This window comes from Magnolia sinica, chromosome 4, assembly GCF_029962835.1.
Source record: "Magnolia sinica isolate HGM2019 chromosome 4, MsV1, whole genome shotgun sequence".
In the NCBI taxonomy this organism is placed as follows: Eukaryota; Viridiplantae; Streptophyta; class Magnoliopsida; order Magnoliales; family Magnoliaceae; genus Magnolia; species Magnolia sinica.
The window spans coordinates 10,814,711-10,841,194 of NC_080576.1; the positions used below are offsets into that span (position 1 = coordinate 10,814,711).

A 26,484-nucleotide genomic window follows, 5' to 3' on the forward strand; every position below is an offset into this window, starting at 1 on the left:
TGAAAGAAAGGTCACGCACGAGTTCAAAGCGCGGGCCCAACCAACAGCAAGTGGGATCGACATCTCCACCCAATAAAATTCGAGGGATTACCTTTCTCTCTGTCCCGCGAGCTACCAAACTTCATTTCTTGATTTATGTCCTCTCTCAGAGAAACGCTCTCAATTCCTTTCCTCCCTTTTCACTCCTTCAAACCCCTTCTTGTCTTCTTCCTCTGTCCGTCTCCCCGCATCATCACCATACCCCATCATCATACCCATATCATACATGCATCATCATCATCATCATCATCGTCATCACCATCATCTCAGAGGCAGAAACCCTTTCCGAGATCCAGCGACCATCAGCACTGCATGCTGAACCACCGAATCTATGTGTAATCCCGCGAGACCACCAAATCCTCCCATTTTGGATGCATTTTGGGAGTCGGATAAATGCCCTTCTTTTACAAGGATCTAGGGTTTTCCGGCCTGGTCCTGCCCTTCCTCCTCCTCGTTTTTCCGATCTTTGCCCTCATCGTCCGTCGGAAATGGAGGATCGCCGCGGCCAGGAAGCAGGAGATCATGCGGCTCGTTGTCCTCGCCTCGGAAGAAGCGGCACGTGCCGAGCTCGAGGCCGCGTACGATTACTCCAGCGCCGGGCCTGCTGTCCCGGCTCCGGCTCCACGGCAGCAGTGCGCCGTGTGCTATTGCCCCACCACCACGCGGTGCGCCCGCTGCAAGGTGGTTAAATACTGGTGAGTTCAGTCTCGATTCCTTTAGGTTTCTTGAATTCTCTCTTCCTTTTCGCTATCCTTTGCTGATTTTCTGTATGAATCAGAAAATTGGGGAAAAGAAGATGACGTTTTATAGCTTTGGATTTGTTTATTTATTTATGGTTATTATGATCTGTGGTCGCATGTGGAAGTATTTCTATTATCCTGTTGCAAGAACTGTAAGCTGTAAAAGACATAGGCTTTGAGAGAATTAGGGATTTTTCACCTAAATAGGTTAACCCTTTGGATTCCGACTCTCTGACACAAATTTGATTCTGTAACAGAATCTTGCTTATTGTCGATGGTGGCATTGAGATTGTCTGTCTTGAATAGCGGTACTCAGATTGTCTTTTGGGATTGGGAATTGTTGAAGCTCCTTGTCTGAATTGGAAGCTAATGTCTTTGTTTTGGTTGTCTGTCACTGAAGACAATCTCAATGGCGGCATTGAGGTTGTCTGTCTTGAGTATCGGTACTGAGGTTGTCTTTCGGGATTGGGAATTGTTGAATCGTTGGAGCTTGTTGTCTGAATTGGAAGCTGATGTCTTTGTCTTGGTTGTCTGCCACTGAAGACTAACGGTTGTGGTCTATCTTAACCGTTATGATTGCTTCTGCCTGTGTTCGTTCTGCATCAGTCTCATGTGTTGGTTTTCTTGATCTTTTGGACTAATATTGTTCTCGGATGTATCTATGTAGTAGTTTTTCATTTTATTTTTTTCATAGGTAAGCTGGGCTCGAACCTGATACCTCTATGTTGAAATGTCCTGTCTACCATTGTGCTAGGAGCTTGAAACCTATCTGTTTGGATTTGACATGAATAGGGGACTCATTTGCTGACTTAGTTTTTGGAGTCTCCTCTGGCAGAATGTTTTTAATTTAATTTTATTTATTTGGTATGGATTACGTCAAGTCATTGTTATCGGTTAAGAATAACTGAAATTGGGATCCTTAAAGTGATATTCCTTCATGATAAGGATGGGATTGGACTCTTTGAAAACTCGTCTCTCACCTCCATAGTACTCGTTTTGTTTCACACAGTTTTTGGGACCATCATGCACTGCCATTAGGTTCTCTGTGATTGTTGGCCTATATGTTGTGTTCCCATGTTTTCGATGGCTTTGGCCTTTACATTGATTACTCCATATTGTGGCTTCTATGATCCCATAGACCCAACAAACCCAAGAAGGCCTCGATCCGCAATTCGGTGACGGATGTTTGTATAACCGAGTCCATTTCATTCATTTTCAATTGATTCTTGTTTATGTTATGGTTCAATTAGTTGCCGGTGGTGACACTAGCTTGGTTGTTCAGTTGAAACTTGAAACGTGTTAGTACTGCCATTTAAAGTAGTTAAAAATTCTAAATATAGCCAGATGACTAACCCAATTGGATGCTGTGACGGTAACATATAAGATGCATGGAGATTATTTTCATTTGGAAAATGGAGTATTTTTGGTTTGCAAAAATGGAATTCTTGCATGCAAACTGGGAACGCAAAGATCACATATATAATGTTCACATAACTTCATTGGTTAATGTTCAATGGTAGACAGGGTGTGTTTCAATATTGAGATCTCAGGCTTGAGCCTAGCTTACCTATAAAAAAAAAAAAGAAAAAAAGAGAGGAAAAAACGGAAAAAAGAAGAAGAGATTCCATCCATACAATTAACTATACATCACACACACACAATGTAGCATGGAATGTGTACAATTTATCAGGTAAGAGCATGAAGTTGGTGGATACAATGAAAAAGAGCAAGGTTAATATACTTGCAGGCAGTGTTTGTGTTGTCGACGATTTGTCGATATTATCGCCGATAATATCGGTGTCGCTGCACTGGCGACACCGAAACCCCAAGTTTTCGTTTCTCTCCGGAATATCGGCGAAATTTTCGATATCATCGATAAAAATGGGTTCTTGCTGGGAATATCGGCGTGGCGTTGCTGAAAGAAAGAAAGAAAGAAAGAAAGAATGAAAAAAAATTGCGATTTTCGTACCTGGTCAAAACTCGGAAGAATAAAGTTGACGACGCTTGTAGATAAAAAAAAAACCCTTGAAATTTCCCTTTTCCTTCAATTGGAAGATTGATGTCGCGATTTCGGCGAAAAATATGAAACTTTGTAGGATTTTATCTCGATTTGGGTCTGATTTAGGGTTTTGAAACCCTCGGCCAAAAACCCCTCAGCGAAAAACCCTCTTGCTACGAAATTTTTAGTTTTTATTTTTATTTTTTAAATTACTTCGAGCCTTCGAAGGAAGTGGTTGCATATCGAGTAACTCATACGTGTTATCGTACTGAGTTAACTCCCTGGGTCCCACCGTGAATGTATGTTGTTTATCCATGCCGTCCATCCATTTTTCCAGATCATTCTAAGGGTTAATCCTAAAATTGAAGTATATCCAAAGCTCGAGTTAACCATACCATAGGAAGCAGTGAGAATAATGATTACCACCACCGTTGAAACCTTCCTATGGCCCAAAGTGATTTTTATTTGTCATCAAACTCGTTCATAAGTTCACATAGAGATGGATGAGCATAAAACACAAAAAATAAGCTTGATCTAAAGCTTCCGTGGCCCCTAAAAAATCATCAACCGTATACATTCAATTCTCACTATTTCCTATGGTGTGGTCCACTTGATCTTTGGGTATGCTTTAGTTTTGGGATGAAGCCCTATAATTATCTGGTAAAATGGATGGACAGAGTGGATAAAATACATAAATCATAGTGGACACCACAAAGTTTACTCAGTAGGCTTAGTGTACTGCTTGACGCGGTCCGCTTCCAGCCAAGTCGCGCCCGACTTGTTTGGAAAGCTCGGTGCTATGTGGGGCGTGCTATGTAGGGCCCATTGTAATGTTTTTGTTGCCATCCAATCTCTTGATTAGGTCACTCAGACCTGTATGAAGCGAAAACACAATTATCAGCTAGATCGAAAATATTCATGGCCCCTAATAAGTTTTTAATGGTGGGATTCAATCACTACTCTTTCCTTTAGTGTGGTCCACTTGAGATTTGGATCTACGTCATTTTTTGGACCATGTACTAAAATGATATGGTGAAATAGATGAATGGGGTGGATTTATCAAAAGATGATAGTGGGCCCCACACCTTATGTACTGGTGTGGTAAGAGTCGAACACCAAAGGAAGATGATTTGACTACTGATGTTGTTAGCCTGTAGATACTGGACGATGCTCACTGAGACCCACCATGATGTCCATGCTTTATCCACGTTGTTCATTCGTTTTTTCCAAATCATTTTAGGCAATGAGCCGAAAAACTAAGTAGATCCAAATCTCATGTGGAGCACACCATAAGAATCAGTGGTGATTGAATGCCTGCCATTAAAAACTTCTTTGGGGTCACAAAAGTTTTGGATGAAGCTGATATTTGTTTTTTCCTTTCATCCATGACTTTACAACCAATCAACAGGATGGATGGCAAATAAAAATTATAGTGGGCCCTAGGAAGTTAAAAAATGGTGAGTGTTCAATCACCACTGTTTCTTGTGGTGTGGTCCACTTGAGATGTGGATCTATCTTACTTCTGGGCCAAGACATAAAATGATCAATAAAAATAGATGGACAGCGTGGATAAAACACATATCATGGTGGGCCCAGGGAGCATTGTCCAGTAGCCACCTCTTTACTGGCAGCATCCCCGCCCCCCAACATACACACACGAATTGCCAAAGGGAAGCGGATTTGGTACTGCCCCAGCAACACCTAGCTGTGGCACCCACCCTGATGTATGTTTTTTTTTAATTTTTTAATCCACGCTGTTCATCCATTTTGAAAAATCATTTTAGGTGATGAGCCCAAAAATGAGACAGATCAAATGCCCAAGTGAACCACACCACAGGAAACAATGGGGACTGACCGCCGCCTAGTGCTGAAAACCTATCGGGGGCCACAAAAGTTTTGGATCAAGCTCATATGTATGTTTTTCTCACGGTGTGGTCCACCTAAGATTTGGATCTACTTCATTATTGGGTCCGTGCGCTCAAATGAGGCAGCAAAAAGGATGGGACCGTGTAGATATACAGTGCATACATTGAGGTGGGCCCATGGTCGGGTTCACACCCACATTCCTATTGTTGGAAAACTTGCTAGGGTCCACCGTATTGTTTTATTGATCATCCAAACCATTAATAAAGTATCATAGACTTCAAGGAACGTAAATATAAATTTAAAAAAAAATCAATTTGATCCAAAACTTATGTGGCCCACAATAAGTTTTCAATGGTCGATCAGCATTGTTTCCTATGGTATGGTCCACATAAGATTGGGATCAACTTCATTTGTGGGATTATGCACTAAAATAATCCAGAAAAATAGATTGACGGCGTGGATATACAACACATATATTAAAATGGGCCCCATTAAATGAAAACATATTATGTAATGCATTCTTTTGTAATTTTTTTATTCTTAAATATGCAAATATGTGTATTTAGACATGTCCTAGAGTTTCACTGAAAAATTCCACTATTTTCCCAATGTTTCCCCGCATTTCCGGTTATCGGCGATATCATCGGCGATAACGATATGATATCTTTATCTCTAGCCAGCGAAACCTGTAGCGATATCGACAACTCGAACATTGCCTGCAGGAGACAGTGGAATGAGCAATTGTTGTATATAAGAAAGGGCAATGGTAAGAATGGTTAGGTACATTGATGATAAAGACATGAAGAATAGCATAGTGGAGGTTAAGAGAATGGGTGATAGACTTATGGCAGTCAAATTGATTTCGGGTGAGGATATATTTTATATAGTGCATATGCACCTTAGGTAGGACTTTAGGTAGGACAAGAAGAAAGTATCAAAAGGCAATTTTATGAAGTGGTGGCTGAGCTAATATTGAACTGTTTGATGGGGAAAGGGTTTTTATAGGTGGTACTTGGATGGGCATGTGGGGAAGGATGGAGGCGTATGATAGGGTACATGGTGGACGTGGGTTTGAGGGAAAGATGAGTCTGGAGAGGCGACTCTTGAGTTTTCAGTGGCTATCACTGAGCAATAGTGAATAGTTATTTTATAAAGAGAGATGAGCATCATGGGTTTTGAATTTCGGTTACATTACGGTCAGACCAGCCATTACGTAACCATATTGGCCACCCTTGTTACGCGTTATGGGGGTGAACCAGTCTTTTAAGAAAAGAATGGGTCTTATTGCCCTGTATCAGTCACCCTTGTTATGTGTTATGGGGGTGAACCGGTCTTTTAAGAAAAGAATGGGCCGTATCGCCATGTCTCCATTACAGGCTGATACACCTCATAACAGCGGCACCGATATAGGATCATTACGGCCGATAGGCTGATACAACCATAAAAGCCCTGTTTTGAAATTTTATTTTCAAATATTCTCTCAATTTCCATATCTTTCTTATTTCAACCACAAAGAAAGCTTAGAAACTAATTTTAGACCAGATCTAGGCATATTTTGAGGATAAAACATAAGATTTGAGCGGGATTAAATGAACTGAAGCAGAATGGAACATTTTGGGAAAAGTTGGAAGAAAGGGTAAATCATCATTTTTTTTTTTTTTTTTTTTGTTTTTTATCTTCATTTTGTTGTATTTGTATGTAGTGGGCCCTAATTCCCCCAAATCATGCTTAATTTGTGTTTGATCAGTACTTATTTGGTTGATGTTCAGCAGGTAAAGCTGATAGTCACAAAGAATGTTCTGATATGCCATTGAATGCAATATTAAAAACTAAAAAAGATGGTAAATTTTGATGTTTTACATCTCTTCCTATTTTCCCATTATTTTTTCAAGAGTTTTTATGCTAAAAGAATTTTGGGCAATATGGGTCTGTTTCGTTTGATACGGGTCCAATATAGTTTGATATGCGTCATATCGTATTATTTTTGGGCCTGGTTGATATAACCCACCAATACTGTTATTCAAAACCTTGATGAGCATTGATTTTTTAGGAGTGGTATATACTTGCAACAATACATTTTGTTTATTTTAAATTTCATGCTAAAGGGGATAACGGTCAACATGCAAGGATGTTAAAGTTGTACTAGGTGAACTGCTGATTAGATAACATAGACTAGTGTTTTAGATGTCCGTGTTAAGAGCTAGAAGAGTGGAGCCAAAGTAAAAGTTTCCCAAGAAAAAGATAACAGAACTTAGAAGGGGAAAGGTTGATGTTATCTACAGAGGAAGCGATAAAAGCCAAGTAGAATCTCAAAGTGAGGCTAGGGAGATGCGGAGAGAGATGACCTACTTTGTAAAAGAGTGGTGAGAGAAGTGCTTTGGAAACTGAAGTCAAGAAAAATGCACAGAAAGAATGTGGTTGCGTTGAATCTATTTTTTACTTTGCCAACTGATGGAAAAGTATGGAAACAAAGGAAGAATCCACATTCAGTTTTTACAGATCCTGAGAAAACATATGATCAAGTACCTAGGATGGTTATGTGGTGTAATGAGGAGGAAAGGGGTCCTATAGGGATATTTAAACGTCATTAATGGCATGTATGAGGGTGTCATTAAAATACTAAGAACAGCTTGTGGCGAGATTGGTGAGTTGCCGATGGCAGTGGGTGTTGGCATTAAGCCCTTGCCCTTTTGCAATTGTTAGAGGTGAATTAACTGCTAGTTCACAAGATCAGATCTTTTGGTGTCTTTTGTTTGCAGATGATGCATTGTTGGTTAATGAGATTAGACAGAGGCAAACTGGAAATGATAAATTGGAGGTTTGGAGGATGGCTCTAGAGTGTAGAGGATTAAATATTAGCAGGATCAAGGTGCAATATTTGGAATGGAACTTTAAGAGTTGCTGTAAGCAATGTTTTAAATATCGACGATATCGGCCGATGTATTCCATTTCCACGATATATCTTGTATACTACCTGTGCGGTACGAAACGCATAGGTAGTGCCGATATATCCCACATGTTCGATCCAGTGAGCATTTCCGATTTTTGATATCTCTCTCTCTCTCTCTCTTTTTTTTTTGGTTGAAATTATATCAATCAGTGTCAAATGGTTACAAATCCATTGGTTCTTCATGTTTTGTATGAAAAAATCATGGAGTTGGGGCTTTGATTTCAATATCTAGTGTTTCTTCACGTTCTCCATGTTTTTTTGAAAATTTCCTTCAACCAGCAGTCAATTGAGACTAATTTCGAAGTATTTATGAAACGATCATCACATACACTAATTTTAAAATTTGAGTGCAGGTGGTCTAATTTGGGAAAATTTTGAAAAAATTTGAAATTTATCTAATTTCTCCCAGATTACTTGCAATGTTGCACTCCAAACATGAAATCAAGCATGTATGAGGGCCTACTGATTTGTTAAGTTTTTGTCAATTTTTGAAAAATAAAAATCATTTTAAATCAAAATTTAATAAGAAATAATTAAAATATTAGAATTTTTCAAAATTTCCCTTCAAGCAGCTGTCAATTGAGACTAATTTCGAAGTATTTAGGAGTATTTGATGAAATGATCATCATATACACTCTAAATGTTTTGCATTCAATTTCAATATAGTAACATTAGTTCAGTTAGACAGCGGATAGCTTAAGACATCATACAAAGGAAACCTATTATGTGCACTTCTTTTTTGAGATGTTATGATTTAAAGGTATGTATTATGGTCTTAAAAAAAATAAAAAATTCCTGAAGTTTCATTGAAAAATTCAACCATTTCCCCAATGTTTTCCCATGTTTCCTAAACAGTGTGATAAATTACCCGATACAAATGATATATCCTGTGTGATAACTGATACATATCTGTATCCCAAGGATGCGATACATAACGCGATACCGATATTTCGAACACTGGTTATAAGACAAGGCTTTAGTTAAAAATTGATGGTCCAGATATTCATGTTTCATTATTTCAGCTCTATCATTCAAGAATAATTAGTTATGAGGCAAGGTTTGTGTCTTTGATGCATTCTTTGACTGATCAGGCACTAGTGGACTACATGTTTTTAAGTTAATCCATGCGAAAATGAAACAAATTACTGAAAAGCCTTAACATGCAGTTGTGTTTTCCAGCCTAGCATAAATTTTCTAAATTAAATGTCGTCTTATATTATTGTAACTTCTAAATTTACACTGTTGTAGCTCTGGAAAGTGTCAAATTATTCATTGGAGACAAGGACACAAGGAGGAATGTCACCCACCACTCACTACGGTACAATTTAGTGGAGTAGGTGACTCAGATTCAAAGTCAATACTACGAGCAGAACAATCAGACCCAAAAGACAATGGTTTGGAGACTGAAGGCCAATGTCCTGGCAAACCAGATGAAGATTTCCCTGAGGAACCTTCGTCATCAAAATCTAGCTGCTCTTCTAAAGGTTTGTGTGGAAAGGACGATGAAGTTATGCCTCTTGTGGATGGGACAGGAAGTGACTTTTCCACAATCTCATCATCAACTGGCTGCTCTCAGTTCACCACATCTGAAGAGCCGTCCCTTAGTGTTTCTGCTACAGAGGCCTCTGTTTCGAGCACTTCTTCCACACCAAGGGGGCCTATATCCAATGATACTCCCCTTGATATTCTCAGGACATCAGCTGATGCTCATGAGACCAACATATCTAAATCACCACCTTCTGAATATTCTGGTCCAGTGGCCCCTGTAAATAGTATTCCTCGTTCAAGTAAGTTAAAGCAGAACACAACTAGTTGTGGCACTGAAACAGTTGACTGTGGCTCAAGTAGTACGTTGAGTTCAAGCTGTGACAGCTCTGATGAGCATACAATTATGGAACCTTCTACAAAATCACCGGAGCATCTGGAGGCAACTCGTGATTCAAGTGGGGTCCAAACTGCTGGCTGTGATGATTCCACTCGGTCTAGTTTCAGACAAGGTGGCAATGCTGCTCGGTCTGATTCTGAGGCTCTTTTCCGGTTCTCATTTAACTTGTCTGGTCAGCATGTTCCGTCTGTTATGCCTTCACAAAATTCAAATATGAAGATCCTCACTTCTGATGAGGCAAAACACTCGGTCCCTGGAAATGGAGATCCTGTGTATGGAGCTGCTCCACTGAAGAAGTTACCTACGGATCTGCCTACAAGGACCTTGCCGGCATTGAGCTCTGAAAGATCTTCATCTGCGGTGAAGGAGAGGAGCAATGAGCAGCTACTGAAGTCTAGAAGGCTGAAATCTTCATCATTTGGTGCTTCTGCTGATCATTCATCTTCTTATAGTGGACATTCCTCTTCAAGTGTTACATCGTCAAAGTCTGATAATGTTCAAACAGTGACTGCTAAGTTGTCTGAGACAGCAAGTTCTGTACCAAATGGTGGCAGTGGCTTGAAAACATCCATGCTGAAAGTCGTTCAGCAGTTCAGACCATCAAAGCTTTCAAAGCACTACCCATTGGGGTTCGGAAGTGAGATTTCTAGAAAATACAATCACAAGGTTTTCTTACATCTCTCACTATATTACTTTTTTAACAGTAATAGATCCTTCATTCTAATAATTTATTTTTCAGGAGACTTTTGATATGCTTACATTATCCTGTTTTTGATTTGACAGATGCTTTTTCCATATGATATGTTTATCAAACTCTACAACTGGGATAAGGTGGAATTGCGTCCATGTGGGCTTGTAAACTGTGGCAACAGGTAAATTCTCAGCGTTCTCACATGAAAATACGAATGTAGTGCTTATTGAATGGCTTCTAGGAGTAGTGGTTGGTACTTGGTACCAGGTTTTTGCTGCTTCGGATTGTGTATATGCATGTTTTTGATTTACTTCAAAGCAAGCTGGATCATTCTCCACATATTTCTGTACTGAGAAAAGATAAGGGTAGAGCCTGTTGAACTGTAATAAGAGATCATCAATGAGCATATGCCATGCAGCATCCTAAAGCAGTTTTCAGAAAAGAAAAAAATACTCCAGAAACCATTTCAGAAAGTGCTTTTAAATTCTACTTGGCATACGCTCATTGATATCTACCTCAGTAAGGATCAACTGGCTCTACCATATCATCTCCCTTTCTTATAATGCTGGATGCTTTTATAGCATGCAAGAAAAGCTTTTTGTTCTGTCATGTAAATTATCACCGATTGTCCGATCCTGCTTGTTGGACCTAAACAAGTAGTCCATATGGTTTGTGTGTAGAGCATTGTTATTTTTATTAGTCTATTTATGTGCTCTATGAGAAATGCACCTTTCTGGGAGTATAAAGTTCTGCAACGTTGTTCCCTAGCGGCTTAAAGGTTTAGGAGTTGGTGAACGTCCAGTGCAGTTTAGTAAATGTTGCCAAACTCTACAAACCGTTGATGGTGCAAATGGAGATGGATTTGGACCAGGCAGTTAGTGCGCTATCTTTTGGCTTAGGCATAGTTCAAAAACCATGCTGATTGAAAGTTCTTAACTGTTCAACGTTTTTTAATGGGTGAGAAATTCATAGAAAATGATCTGGAAAATCAGACCCGATTTCTGTTGACTCTTGAGCAGTGGCCTATCCATGAGTTCGCTTATCAATTGGTTTGGATCATCATCATCATCTAAGCTTTATCCCAACTAATTGGGTTTGGCTACATGAATCCTTTTCCACCATTTCACTCCAAGGGCCATTACTTTAGTTAGAGCATATGTCATCAAGTCTTTACTTCCTCCACCCATGTCCATTTAGGCCTTCCCCTTGCCCATTTCCTTCAACTTGTGCGAACTCACTCTTAACTGCCGTAGTTATCGTTTCCATTGCACATGACCAAACTGTCCAAGTCTACTTTCCCTCAACTTGTTATCTATTGGTGCTACTCTTAAATTCCCTTGAATGCATTTAATTCTAATTCTATCCTTGTTTTGTCACTCGTCCATCTTAAGATTCTCAACATCCTCAATTCAACTGCGCCCATCCTATGGACATGGTGTTACTTAACTGCCTAACATTCTGTTCCATAAAGCATGGCTATAAAATTTCCCTTTTAGTTTGAGTGGTACACAATGATCACATAAAACTCTAGAAGCACATCTCCATTTCTTTTGCCCGGCTTGAAATTTGTGGGCAACATCCTTCTCAATATCTCCACTATTGAATTATCAACCCAAGATATTGAAAGTGGTCATTTTGGGAAACTCTTGGTCAACAATCTTTACTAATTCTTCATTCCCATCCATACACTTTTTTAGTCCGGTTAATTTTAGACCTTTTAGATTCCAAAGCACCTCTCCATAAACCTAGCTTTTTGTTTACGCCTTCCCTCGTCTTGTCAATCAAAACCGTGCCATTTGTAAACAACATACACCATGGAATCTCTTCTTGCAAATGCCTCATTAACTCGTCGATGAGGGCATTCAAGCACCAGTTAGAGTGTACTAGAGGAGGAGGAGATCTTTGGCCTCAATTCCAACATCTCTATGGTTAGATGATCATTATACGGTGCTCAGATTGAGTACGTAGCCGCATCGGAAGACCCCACATGCATGTTTATGCATCTTTGAAGACCCCATGCTGGGAAGATGCATGTGGCCTGCATATAAGAGCTTGTTGAACACATCTAGACTGTTTTATGCAGGACAATTAACCACTTGCTCTAAAAGTTCGAACTAATAAAGCGTGGCAAATTGATCCCTTTATCTCATAGGCTAGGCCCCACATCCCATGGGTTAAGTCCTCGGCCCGAACCTCCCTCGTGGGCTCCACACCACATGGGTTTCGCCTCACATGAGCCACTCGCCTCACACGGGTGGGACCTGCCTTACACGAGCCACCCGCATCCCACATGCCACCCGACTCGATCTCAGTGTGAAAATGCCCCTGCATTACTATTGGATTAAGTGGACACAACTGTCGAACCATTGGATTTCATGCGTTGGATCATCCGGGAGTTGGCCTATATTGGCTGTGGACATCATAGGACATTAGTTGTTTTCTTAGTTATTTTATTTGTTTTGTGGGTTGTTTATGCTTTAATTGATCTAGGACTAGGAGGCATATTGGACATTTTTTAGCACTATTGGTATTTTTGTAAAAAACACCCCAAAAGACTATTAAGGGGTGTGGGTGTGTGAATGCCCTAGCATTATGATACATTGAATAGAAAATTTCTTTTTTGCTTGAGCAAAGAAAACGTCATGTGATTGGAGCGGTGTGAAGCCATAGAGTGATTACATCTTATCTCTCTTTTATTTTCTTCTGTCCAGGCATTATCTTCACTTTTCTCTTATTTTTTCTCTCTCCCTACTTCCCTTAATCTCTATCTATTTCTCTCTATTCTTTTAATTTTCTTTTGTTTTCCCCAAAACCCATCCCCATCATCTCCAAAACCACCAAAACCTAAGCCCTACCCAAACTGTACGACCGTATGGACCAACCCTTGACCGTACAACTGTATGGACACAACCATACAACCATTCGTATGGCTCATCCCACTTTCCCCTCTTTAATTCCCTCTCTTGATCCTTCGATCCCAAAACCCTGTGTCAAATCCTTAAACCCTAAATTTCAAATCCCTGAACCGTAAACCTCAAATCTCTAAACCCTGAATATCAAATCCCTAATTCCCAAATCCTAATTTCCCTAATCCCAAAACCCTAATTCAAATTCCCTAATTTCCTACTCCTCAAATTTACCCTAACCTACCAAACCCTAACTAGGATAAGTGATTCCCTTTGAATCAAGACTAGTCCCTATGCTAGATGGAAGTTTTATCTTTCATAGATCCTAATCGATTCATATTTTGATATATCTGCATTGTAGGGCTGTTTATGGCTTTGAACTGGAACATATTTTGTTACTTGGATTCTTTAACTTTGTGATAGAGTAGTTTTATTGTGTTTTGATTGCTTTAATTAATCCGTTATTTAGTTGCAACACATCATTCTAGGTTAGACCATTTGTCGTGCATCAAATTTTGGTATCAAAGCCTAAGGCATAGGGTTAGTGTGGTCCTTAAATTAGCGTATGGTTTTCATATCACATTTAGGGTATGTTTTCATATTGCCATGTCTAGGGTTACGAGTCTCTCCATTCTCATCACATTGCATCTAGAGTTTTTAGTTCTTAGGTTCCTCATTAGATTCTCAGTTTATGCCCACTTGTACTGGTCGTGGTTTTGGTCTACACCCCACAATGAGTTTGGAATAGCTTATTGAGGCTATCAATGCCATGAGTAAATTGTCTTGCGGCTTTGGAGGCTCAAAGTAGAGCCACCACCAACCAATTGGCGGCGACCAACACTCGCGTAACCCAGTTGGAAACTTCTTTCCAGGCAAACTCCGGCGATGGGGAAGATGGCCAATCTCAAGCGAGAGATCAAGTTAGAGGACATGGAAGAGGTCATGGCCATGGTGGGGTGTATGCCCAACCACCCCTTGGAGAGTATCAGGACTACCATGATCCTGATGAGTGTGTTATGAAAAATGTAAAAGTTGAGGCATTGAGTTTTGGCGATCGCTTAGACGCCAAGGCCTTCCTTAATTGGCATGCAGACATTGATCATTATTTTGAGTGGTACGATATATCCAATTGTCGTCAGATGAGATTCACCAAGATGGAGTTGCTGGGCCAAACTAAGTTATTTTGGACGAATGTTGAGCGAAAGATGGAAAGGTCTGGAGATGACCAGGTCTCACTGTGGGTTGAGATGAAAGAAGGGATTTTAAAGGGAAAATACATTCCTCTCTCTTACCGCTAGAAGCTTTTAGATCAATGGCAATCTTTTCGTTAGGGATCAATGCCCATGACTGATTACATCGCCAAGTTTGACTAATATATGATGTGTTGTAACATTGAAGATGACCTGCTAGTGACCCTTTCCAGTTTCAGAATGGGCCTCCGATTTGAGCTTCAGCGTGAGCTCACTCCTCACGACGTCAACACCCTAAAGCATGCCTATCAAATGGTGTAAGAACTTGTGCGATATCTGAAACCACAATTCGTGAGACGATTCGACTCTCAAGAATCTAATGTCAAGACGACTCTGTAGGGAGCTAAGCCTAATTTTGGGAGTCAATCCAAAGTCCCTACTGATACTCAATTCGCTAATAGGGATACTAAGGGCAAAGGTTTAGTTAGTACCGATTCGAGGGTGGGTGAGCAAACACGATGTTACAATTGCCAAGGATATGATCATTTCGCATACTAGTACCCTACGAAAGATCGAAATATGGCCATCGTGATTGGCGAGTTTGATGAGGATGCAGATTGATCAGGGCGATTTCGAAGAAGAAGAATATCGGCTCGAAATTGGTGCTAGTGATGAAGAAGATGGTAGGAGTCAAGAATGTTCCACCTGCAGTTGTCAGATGCGCTTTGGCCCAGGCTAAAGAGCGAAGATTGGCGCAAGAATCCAAAATTTCACACTTAAGTGTGGCGATAAAAACTACAATGTGATAATTGATAGTGACAGTTGCACTAATGTGGTCTCCGCTAGCACTATGTCTTATTTGGGTTTGAAGCCCATTCTTCACTCTCAACCTTGTCGAGTTTCTTGGGTAGATGCGTCTTTGATACCGGTTTCTTAGTGGTGTCTTATTCCCAGTCAGTTTGCTTCCTACAAAGACACTACGGTGTGATGTTTTTCCTATAGATGTAGGCCACACCATTTGGCTATATGATCGTGATGTGACACTATTCGGCTTTTCGAATACGTGTTCATTTATGTATGAAGGAAAGAGAATATGGCTAAATCATTTTATGCCCAAAAGCACTCCGGAGAAGGAGGGCGTCAAGAAGGGTGGTCCAAAAGATGTGAGGAAATCTCAGCCTAAATCTCTCCACATAATAAATGACAAAGACTTTGAAAGGAAGATTAAGGTTGATTCGATGGTGTATGCCCTTGTGGCAAGAGAGGTCACACCCGAGGTTAACGTATAGTTGCCACCTGAAGTAAATTCAGTGTTGGAGGAGTTTAGCGATGTTTTCTTTGAGGACCTATTGGATTAGCTTCCACCCATGTGAGACATTCAACATGCCATATATCTTGTCCCCGGGTCTACTTTACCAAACATTCCTCACTACCAAATGAACCTTGCGAAGCATGCGGAGTTGAAGACACAAGTTGATGGGCTTCTTAAAAAAGGGTTCTTTTTTGAGTCCATGTTCTGTGCTAGTCTCATGCCTAAGAAAGATAGTACTTGGCACATGTGCATGGACAGTCGGGCCATCAACAACATCACGGTTAAGTATCAGTTTCCTATACCGCGTCTTAGCGACATATTGGATATGATGGCTAGTGCCACAATCTTTTCTAAGATTGACCTCAAAAGCGGGTATCATCAGATACATATTTGCCCAAGAGATGAATGGAAGATAGCTTTCAAGGCGAATGATGGGCTATACAAGTGGTTAGTTATGCCTTTTGGCTTGACCAATGTTCTGTGTACGTTTATGAGAGTGATGACCCAGGTGTTGAGGCCCTTTATGGGTAAGTTCCTGGTAGTATATTTTAATGACATCCTCATTTATAGTACCTCCAAGGAACAAAACCTCCACCATTTGGGGTAAGTTTGCGGGGTCCTTAGGACAGATGTTATATGCCAACCTGAAAAAGTGTTCTTTCATGCTTGACAAAGTTATCTTCTTAGGGTTCATTGTTTCATCTGAGGGCATGACTACAGATCCCGAGAAAGTCAAGGCCATAGTAAGTTGGCCCGAACCGCAGAACATTCGTGAGGTGCGTAGCTTCCATGGTTTAGCTACCTTTTATAGGCGGTTCATTCAAGGCTTTAGTTTCATTATGGCTTCCATCACGGATTGCATTAAGAAGGAGAGTTCACATGAACTAATGTGGCCTAAGTTGCGTCTTGTGTGTGATGCATCTGGAGTAGGTATAGGTGGAGTATTTAGCTAGGAAGGGCACCCTGTTGCCTATTTCAGTGAGAAGTTGAATGAGGTGAAGCAACGATACTGTACCTATGATAGGGAATTTTCTTTTCTTTTTTTTCTTTTAAATAAATGTTCGTTATACTTTTCATACTCAACTTCTTCTTTTCAGAGCACATTGGGTTTGAGGGGGGATGTTAGAGTAGGTTAGGTTAATCTTCAAGATTAGGATATTTCCTTTTTATGTTAAAATGTTTATTTGTTAGGATTTCTCTAGATCTCCCCATCTCCGCTACATATTTCAGTTATTCTCATAGAAACAAACAAGTTACAGTTTCCACAATGTAGTCCTATGTATTTCTGATTGGTTGTCAGCAGACGCACTTTCTTGATGTACTTACCCATGAATTTCACAAGATGGGAGCTTTTTGGTGATGGAGATAGAGCTAAAGAACTCCATTGGCTGTGTTTTCCCTTATATGTGTGCCCTTGGCTTTGTGCTATTTTCTACAGCTATTCTTTTTGTCAAAAATAAAGCTGCCTACTTATTTGGCTGTTTGGTGACGACCTACAGAGAATCCTTCTGAACATTTCATTGGAATTCCCTTTTCTGGAACACATCAATATGTAGAGCATGTTTACTATTACCGTCGTTTCAGAACACTGTTAATTATGCAGTCCTCACATTGAACTTTTTGCTTTTATTCTCAAAAAATTTGAGACCGAACTTCTGAAGAAGCTATCTTGCCACACAATACATTATGCGCCTACATGCAAAATCACCTAAGTGAAGAAGCCGTGTTCACAAAATCAGCCAAAGTGCTTCAGAATTCTAATATCATTAGTTTCAACATGTAAGCTAAGTTTGTCCCCTATACATTTATCGCTGATTGATGGCAACAAGCTTTAGAAAGAAGGTAAATCAAGCTGGTCAAGGACCACTTAGATGACCACATCACAGTATTAAAGTCCAAAAATAAAGAAAATTCTCACACTCCTTCCCTGGATGAAAGTTGGCTTCATATTTTGTCACTCAACAGACACGGAGAAATAATTGTCACTCTATTTACCTCTAAAACATCTGCTAGCCTCCAAGGAAAAGTCCAGAGGTCTGGCAGCGAATGATATTAGAGGAGTCGCCCTCCACCAGCAGAGGATGACAAGAAGGTTCTTAAAAATCTGAATAACTGAGAATAGATGCCTGAGCTGCTGCCTCTTTATAATCCTTTTTTTTTCCTCTCCAACTGCTGACATTCGTTCCTACTTTTATTCCTGCATAAACTTTTGATTGAATCACTATTCTAATCTATCTAGATTTCCTTATCCAAGAACTTCAAGATGATGCTTCAAATGTCTTATCACAAATATATGAGCATTTTCGTGGTGTTTTGTGATATCTCTAATTTTTTAATTTCTGCAGCTGTTATGCTAATGCTGTGCTCCAGTGCCTAGCATTTACTCGGCCTCTTTCTGCCTATCTTCTTCAAGGACTCCATACCAAAACATGTTTGTTTCTGGCGCCCTCTCAATTCCCCTTTGTATTCTTTTCCTACAAGCCGTTAGTTTCTTTTCCTGAACTGGATGTTTGAGTGGTGCTTCACTTGTGAATTTGAGTCTCTTATTGATTAATACTTATTTATTGTGCTTCCCCAGGCCCAAAGAAAGAGTGGTGTTTTACTTGCGAGTTTGAGAGTCTTCTTTTGAAAGCAAAGGAAGGGAGGTCTCCACTCTCGCCGATTGCAATACTTTCCCAAATAAAAAGCATTGGTAGTCATCTTGGTCATGGGAGAGAAGAAGATGCCCATGAATTTTTGAGGTCAGCTGTTTAAACTATTTCTGGAGTTTATGCTGCATCCATCTGGACATATATTTTATCATTTCAAATGAATGTAATGATATCCTGTTAATGGGTGATTTTGGCAGGTATGCTATTGATACAATGCAATCTGTGTGCCTTAAGGAAGCTGGTGTAAATGCAACGGACCCTTTGGCAGGGGAAACGACTCTTATACAACTGATTTTCGGGGGTTACCTTCGATCTAAGGTACGTCTATGGTCCTCGAGAGAGCATTTTCATCAGATCTTTGTATTCTTTTTTAGTTCGAGTCATCGTGGTTTCTGCAACAAAATTTTGTACCGAGTACTGAATAGCTGCTGGAAACTTGAATGGTTATTGCAGATAAGGTGCATGAAATGCCAAGGCAAGTCTGAGAAGCATGAACGGATGATGGATCTAACTGTTGAGATCCATGGGGATATTGGAACTCTTGAAGAAGCACTTGCACAATTTACGGCTACTGAAATCTTGGATGGAGACAATAAATACCACTGTAGCAGGTTGTTTGGTGCTTGTCTGTTTTGACTTAAAGATGTATATTGCAGTCAATAGGTGCCAGGAATGACATAATGCCAATCATCATTGTCTAAACCTTATCCCGACTAATTGGGTTTGGCTACATGAATCCTGTTCCTCCATTCACGCGATCAAGGACCATATTGTCAGTTAAAGTGTAGGTCAGCAAGTATTTTCTCACACGCTCCACTCACATCCTTCTGGGCCTTCCTATTGCCTTTTTAGAGCCTTGAACCAACTCTCTCCTAACAGGTGCAGGAGAATCTTCACAATGAGACTCTCGAATGTGACTCAGCTAGTAGTAGTCCAAATAGATAGAATAACGGAGAGCAGATTGAGATGATTTGGGTCACGTGCCACAAAGCTAGGGTATGGCTTGGGCATGGAGAGGATCATTGATCAGGTTTGAAAGGTTAATTGCATGACTCTTCTGACCAATTGCCTCTCCCGCTTTGAATAGCGCTTGAGACTTGCACTCTTGCTCCAGCTTCCTAGCAGTTTAGACTTGCTAACACTTTGAGGCAAATGCTTCCCCTCTCCTACATCCGAATCTGTTGCTGCTTTGCTTTGTGTTTCGTGCAACTATGGTTGAACACGCTTGAGACCTGCGCTCTTGCTCCAGCTTCCTAGGTGTTTATAGTTGCTAACACTTTTGAGGCAAATGCTTCCCCTCTCCCACACTTGAATTTGTTGCTGCTTTGCTTCATGCTTCGTGCAACTATTGTTGAAAAGGCCTGAAAAGAGGATGACAGGAAGACCTAAAAGGACTTGGATTGAGGCGGTGAAAAGGGATTGTGAAGGCTTGATCACTAACTGACAGCATTTGATAGGGTTGATCGGCGAAACAGGATTCATAACGCCAGCCCCATTTGTGGGGGCAGGGTCATACTACTAATCACCTGAAAGTTGGTCGCCTGATAAATCACGTGGCATACAGCAGTAATGACTGTTGACATGCTCATGTTACATATTTGCACCCTCTTCCAAGGGGAGCTGAATTTGCCGCAGCCCTAGATGAGATCCACGAAGATATCTTTCTTAGCAACAATAGGTCAGGCAGCCCTGTGCTGAGCAGCCGTTGGATACCAATCAATCTCTGTTTATTGCCTAGATGCACTTGTTTTAATTAGTAACCCATGACTTCTGGATCCTTCAAATCTCTCAAGGTACCTGTGACAGATGACCCTACATGATATGGGCATGGTATCCATATCAAATAGGCTTCACCTTATCCAACTATTTTTGTTAGGAGTAGATAGAAATTTTACAAAGATACATACAGGGTCAAGTGCTATACAAATAGCCATGTCTTAGTATGTTATGATTTTGGCGCCAAGCAGGTACAACACCTAGGCCCCCCTGCTGTTGGACTTCTTTTCTTTTCTCCATTGGTCCATTGTTTCTAAGTTTCTCGTAACTGTTCCATTTTTATGAGATGATTTGGCATTGTGATAATTGTAGCTTGTGCAATCAACTTCTGTAGTTACACTTCTAAAATCTTACCCCTTCTTTCCTCATGTCCTTACCTGCTTGCTCCTGTCTTTATCAGATGCAAGTCCTATGAGAAGGCCAAAAAGAAGCTGACAGTATTGGAGGCCCCTAACATCCTTACCATTGCCTTGAAGCGCTTTCAGGTAATTCTTTGAAGCTGAGGCAGCAGTTGTGTTTCTTTTGGTTGCTTTCATTTTAATATTTGCTTTTCTACGTCTGTTACAGTCTGGTAAATTTGGCAAACTGAACAAATCAGTTCGATTCCAAGAGATCCTGAATTTGGCCCCCTATATGAGCGGAACTAGCGACAAGTCCCCTGTATACAGGCTCTATGCAGTGGTGGTTCATTTGGATGTTATGAATGCTGCATTTTCTGGTCACTATGTGTGTTATGTGAAGAATATCCAGGGAAAGTGGTTCAAGATTGATGACAGCACGGTATCTTTTCTATCCACGGCCTGCTTTTGCATTGGGTTGTTGTCATTCATTTTCCCTTTCTATGAGTTCGAATTGTTCTCCTTGTTACGTTGAGGTTTTGGATTATCATGAACATATGAATGGCTTTCTATATGGTTGTTCCAAGGAATTATATAATCCTTGGCCCAAGGATGTGTTAGCATTTGCAGGCATTCCCTACGAGATAGACTGATGTTTCAGTGACTTGGACCATATATCTGATGGGCCCACTCCCAGACAATCTCCAAGATCGCAAGATCCTAACAAGTTCAATCTTTGACATTTTTTTTTTTTTCAGTTGAATGTGGATGATCCTCCACTTTTTTGCTTTACCGTCCATTTGCAGGCTACCAATGTCTCGTTGGGGAAACTGTTGTGCATGGTCCATTCACGGTCCACTGGACCATAGGTTCCACATGTAGCAACTCTATGGCTCTAGGATACTTTCCATGTCCTCGGTTCCCTGGCTCCTTGGATTGATTTATGACTAAAACATAGAATGTCGTAGCATCTATAAAATTGTGATGGTGATCTTATGGCACGTGTAGGTTAAACCAGCTGAGCTTGATCGGGTCTTATCGAAGGGGGCATACATGCTCCTTTACGCAAGGTACTACGGTTTTTGAACCCTTCTCTCAATTGTGATTCTGTTTCTGTTATGATTGCTGCATATGAACAAGTCATTTCTCACTGATAGGTGCTCACCGCGTGCCCCGAGTTTGATAAGGAATGCAATATCCCAAGAATACGCCAAGAATAAGAGAAGCAAATGTGCTGAAGCCGCCCCTAGCAGTAACGGTGAGAATATTTCTAGGGGAAGATGCAGTTCCTCAGTTCCATATGCTGATCATCCAGCATCGCAGCGGATGCCGCACCATCCCTACTGGATGGCTCCAGATGGTCCCGCCAACACGGAGTCCCTTGGATCATTGGATGGAAGATTCCTTCCAGTGCACAGGATTCCAAAAACAGACTCATCCAGTGACAACTCTTCCCTTTTCAGCTGCTCGGATGAGGGGTCATGCAGCACAGAAAGCACCAGGGACTCAACCAGCACCGACGAGTACTCCGAATACATATTTGGTGACTCAGATCGTCTCAGTTGGAACAGTCCCATGAGAGTTTTGGATGACTCGGATGGTTCTTCATATTCCCCCTTGGGGTTGAGACGATCTCCTCTGTCGGTCTCGAATGGGCATGCATCTTGCTCCCCGGAGCGTGGCTCTTCGATATTTGACTTCAGTTCTTCGAGCCAGGATGATGCCCGTTATGAGAAGAGAACAGACGGCAGTGTGGATTCATGTGAGGCTGATGGTGTTGTGACGAGGTGGGCCCAGCGGAGCAGAAGAGAAGTTCGGCAGGGGGAAGGAAGCCCTTCCCTTTTGTATCCTGACACAACTAAACAGTGTAGAAATTTAACAAGCCATTTTCGTAGCAGTAGTGAGACTGACTGGGAATGGGTAAATGGGAGTGATGCGAAGTCAGGTGTATCATTGAGAAGATATGGGGAGAGAACTTCCCATGCATTTTATTGATGTCTTTTCTTTTCCTCTCTCTCTCTCTCTCTCTCTCTCTCTCTCTCTCTCTCTCCTTTTTTGAGCTGTTAAAGGGAAATAAGATGGGCTCTGTATGTAAATGTACTCTGGTGGTTTAGCTATTGAAAAAAAAAGAATCTAGCTTCAATTTTTCTAGTGAGGTATTCTGCATTTGATGTGGTAGCAGCTCTAATGCATCCAGGATCAGTCAATGTGCGTGCAAATGCCGTATACTCTCTCTCTCTCTCTCTCTCTCTCTCTCTCTCTCTCTATATATATATATATATATATATATATATATATATATATATATCCATGCCCTGCAATCAAATAGTTGCCCAAAATGCCATGGAGGGTTTATGTTTAACCAACTGCAAGATGGATGTGGGGTGCTTGACTAGGTAAGCAGAAAATGGTAGTATACATTTGTGGGAGTCGTTGCACAGTTTTTTTATTCAGGCCAGCTGTACGTGCAGAGGTAGGGCGGGCATTTCCAGTGATCCACACCATTCAATTGGTGCGCCATTGTGAATTAAGGATGGCCCCAGAAATCTCCTACCAGTAACAAACTCAGCCATGCAATCAGAAGGATCTCTGGTTCCATGGAGGGATGCCTGTTTTGCTGTGAACGGGCGGGCCCTGGCTAAAACAAAATCAAATTTTCAAATAGGCCCGCCTGAACAGTTCAAAGCCGGGTGAGGCCAATGGTTGGGGTGAAGGGCTCAATGTGGATCCACCATGCCCCTAAAATTCTTGTCAATGCTACAAGTCTTGTCTGTTAGCTCTGTGGCGTATGGCCCTCTTCAGTTATTCAGGCCATTTAAACTAAGTCTTGTCTGTTCGCTCTGTGGCGGATGGCCCTCTTCAGTTATTCAGGCCATTTAAACTATCAGCCGAAAAGGGCACAAGGGATACTCAGACAAAACTCAAAATTGAAACATTTAAACCAGTTGATTATTCATAGATTAATCACACAGTTTATATTTCAAGGAAATGAGAACAATAACCAAAGGGTTGATATATTTCAATGAAAGAGTTTATTTTTTGGATATCTCATGTGAGTGGTGCCCTTACTTCTTCTTCTTCATCTTTTTTTATTTTATTATATATATATATATATATATAAAATTTAAAATTTTATTTCTGTAGATGGGCGTGGAATTGACTAGATGTAAAAATGCAATTTTGTTTTTGGAGTTGCCACTAGCTAAATGAAGTTGAAAATTCATGGTTAGCTAGTAACCGTACAATCACTCAAAGATTGGAGAATTATAATACTCTCAAGTGACTCCTACGGTCGGTTTGCGACCATAAATTCTAAGTAAGCGCTTCGGTGATGAAAAAAGAGTTAAGCATCATTTTTTGCCTGCACTTTATGTGGCATGTATTTTATAAGATTTTAGGATTTTATTTATTTATTTATAAAGATTTGATAGAGTCTTGGCGTTTCTACATTTAGCTAGAGTTGTACACGAGTCATGTTAGCTCGGTCAGCTCGTACAACTCACCTCGGCTTGAAACTAGATTTGGACCGAGTTAAGCTAGTTTTTGTAGCTCGAAAAAATTCAAGCCGAGTTCGATCATAACTCGATTCGAATCGACTCGAATCAAATTGGTTCGGTGACTTGGTTCTTTTGATCTTGATGCTGTACTCGTAGAGTGATTAATGTAGTTTCTTAACAAAGTGTTGTTTCTTGGACTGCCCTCATATCAGGGCATTCTCAAAATGGGTATTCGAAAGATGAAGGAAAAAATAAATCTAAAAAAAAAATAAAAAATTTATACTGTATGACTGTTTTTATATTTTGATCTTGATGCCACTCACCGAGTGTTTGATGAAATGTTTGCAAAATACTCTTATTAATTTGCATTCGAAGTGTGGAAGATTGAAAATGTAATTTATGTGTTTGAGCAAATATCGCACAGGCTCGAACTCGACTCGAGCTGTTGACCGAATCGAGCCATGCCAAGTTGACCAGTCAAGCTCGAGGACTGATCCGAACTGAGTTTGAGCTGGGGTTGGCTGCTGGCCAAGGCGAGCCAGGCTGTGCCAAGCTTGACTTGGTTCGACTCGTGTGCAACACATAACGTCTAAGGGTTGGCCAAGATAATAAAAATGAAATTTCTAACCTTAATTCAGAGAGCCAAATGGCTCCATGTAGGTAACATAATTTAGTCTTAGCCTTCGCAGAATCAGAAGTTTTGTATAAGGAAATAAAGTAAAAAAAAGCAAGAAAGAAAAATAGCATAAATAAAATAAGAATAGTTATTGCTAATGTGATTGGAATGTGTGGAATGGAATATGATATATGTTTGATTGAGATGTGAGAAGGAAAAGGGAGGACTAGGCACAATTTTTGTGTAAAAGGGATGGCTGAATGTCCTAACTCGAACCCTACTCTTAGCTTTATTAGACTATTAATTTTTCTTTAGGTAGCCCCATACGCCCGCGCCCCCCCCCCCCCCCCCCCCCCGCCCCCCCCAACGAAATGGCAACGGTTGTGTTATATTTATAAACTGAAACCTCTGAAATCTCAGAATGACATATGTCTTGCTTTGAGATTTCTGCATTTGGAGAGTTTGGTAATATCATGTCAAGTTGGCCGTAGGCTCGTGGCGAGCTGGGAGTCTGTTATGTCCATTTTTGTGTGTGCTCTGCCATGTAAAATGGGTATTTTGAGGTTTCAAAGGTCTGGATGCTCTTATGATCATAGCTACCATCATCCAGGATCGACCAATCGGTCTTGTTGGATGTCTCCAGAAGGTGTCGGAGTCCCTTTCGGCCCACCCCATTTGATTTTGTTACTCCTTATGGTGGCCAATATCAGTTTTATTGGAGAGATGCATAGTTAAGGCTTCTCAGAGAGTATGGTATTTAGTTTGAAAAGTTCTAGATTTGTTGATCAGGTCCACTGGTTGTTTCCATGATGCACTGGGAGGCCTATTCATTAGGTCAATTTATATTTCTAATAGTTCTTAAGTTGCCCAGAAATGATTTCATCGTAGCAGGTTGATGTTTTGATGAGTAGCTCATTTTTAAATTGGGTGGGTGTAATGGTGAGGCCTATCATACAAATGGTTTGGACCAATGAAAGACGACCATATCTAGAAGACAAAATCCCATGCATCATATTGCAGTAGGTAAACATGTACATGTATTCTATCAAACCTCAATTAATAAAATGGTAATTATAATGCAACAATAGCGTATCGTTATGGACCTATCATCCTCGTGGCCTAATTTATGGACTTAGCCAAATCCATGCTCAATTTCTGCACTAGGTAGGTTTTGTATAGTGTAGAGAATTTTATAATAGAGCATAAGTGTGTGAATAGTTATAGAGAATAATAGAAGTATATATAAAATTGTAAAAAGTTTTAATATAGTGTGGAGAGGTCTAGAATTATCTACTTTGGTGGTATGAAGGTTTTTAGAAGTTTCTAGAGAAGACTTGTACAGGAAGTGTTGAATGTTCCAGTAAGCTTTTAAATAGAGTTTTTAAACGTTGGATGAGTATCACGTGACATACTACCCATGTATGGCAGTAGATTCTTAGGACTATATAAAGAGACGTGTACCTTATTTGTAACCAAGTTCAAAAAAAGAAGCTATAGCTTTGAGAGTTCTATTGAAATACAAGGTGTTCTTTCATTATCTTGTCTCTCTTTATCCTGAATGTGAATTTCAAGGCCTCACTTCAGGGTGTAAACTTGGAAAAGTCTGACACTTTCATGATGGAACCATAAGACTGTTGGGTCCACCAAGATTTATGTGTTATATCTATTTTATCCTATAGTTCTGCCAGCTCATGTTAAGGCATTGGCCTAAAAATTAGAAGGATTTGAAACTCAAGTGGGCTACAAGAAACAATGAGGATGAAACTTCCAGCATTGGGGGCTATAAAGTTTTGGATCACTGTAATATTTGTATTTTACCTTCGTTCCAATAGGAGTCAACTTATGAATGGGTTGGATGGCATATAAACACCACAGTAGGCCTCAAGGAGACCAGGTGGACATGTCATCTCTACTGTTTTTTTTTGGGGTGGGTCACTGGAGTTTTACACCTCCCTTACTTTTGACTCATGTTTTAACGTGAGCTGGGGAAATTGATGGACAAAATAGACGTCATACAATCATCATTGT

General features: G+C 40.4%; 1 protein-coding gene and 1 long non-coding RNA gene across 2 annotated transcripts; both read left to right on the plus strand.

The window, feature by feature from the left end:
- Positions 1-147: 147 nt before the first annotated feature.
- LOC131242420 (ubiquitin carboxyl-terminal hydrolase 17-like) lies at positions 148-22,357 on the plus strand. Its single transcript, XM_058241032.1, has 11 exons — positions 148-734; positions 8,843-10,145; positions 10,263-10,351; positions 17,924-18,009; positions 18,157-18,319; positions 18,427-18,547; positions 18,683-18,840; positions 20,406-20,490; positions 20,573-20,785; positions 21,352-21,413; positions 21,501-22,357. The coding sequence occupies exons 1-11, from the start codon at positions 433-435 to the stop codon at positions 22,336-22,338; spliced, it is 3,420 nt and encodes a 1,139-aa protein (XP_058097015.1). The 5' UTR covers positions 148-432; the 3' UTR covers positions 22,339-22,357.
- On the plus strand, positions 744-6,294 carry LOC131242421 (uncharacterized). Its single transcript, XR_009169609.1, has 2 exons — positions 744-2,529; positions 5,370-6,294. It is a non-coding gene; the product is annotated as an uncharacterized LOC131242421 (long non-coding RNA).
- Positions 22,358-26,484: the final 4,127 nt, after the last annotated feature.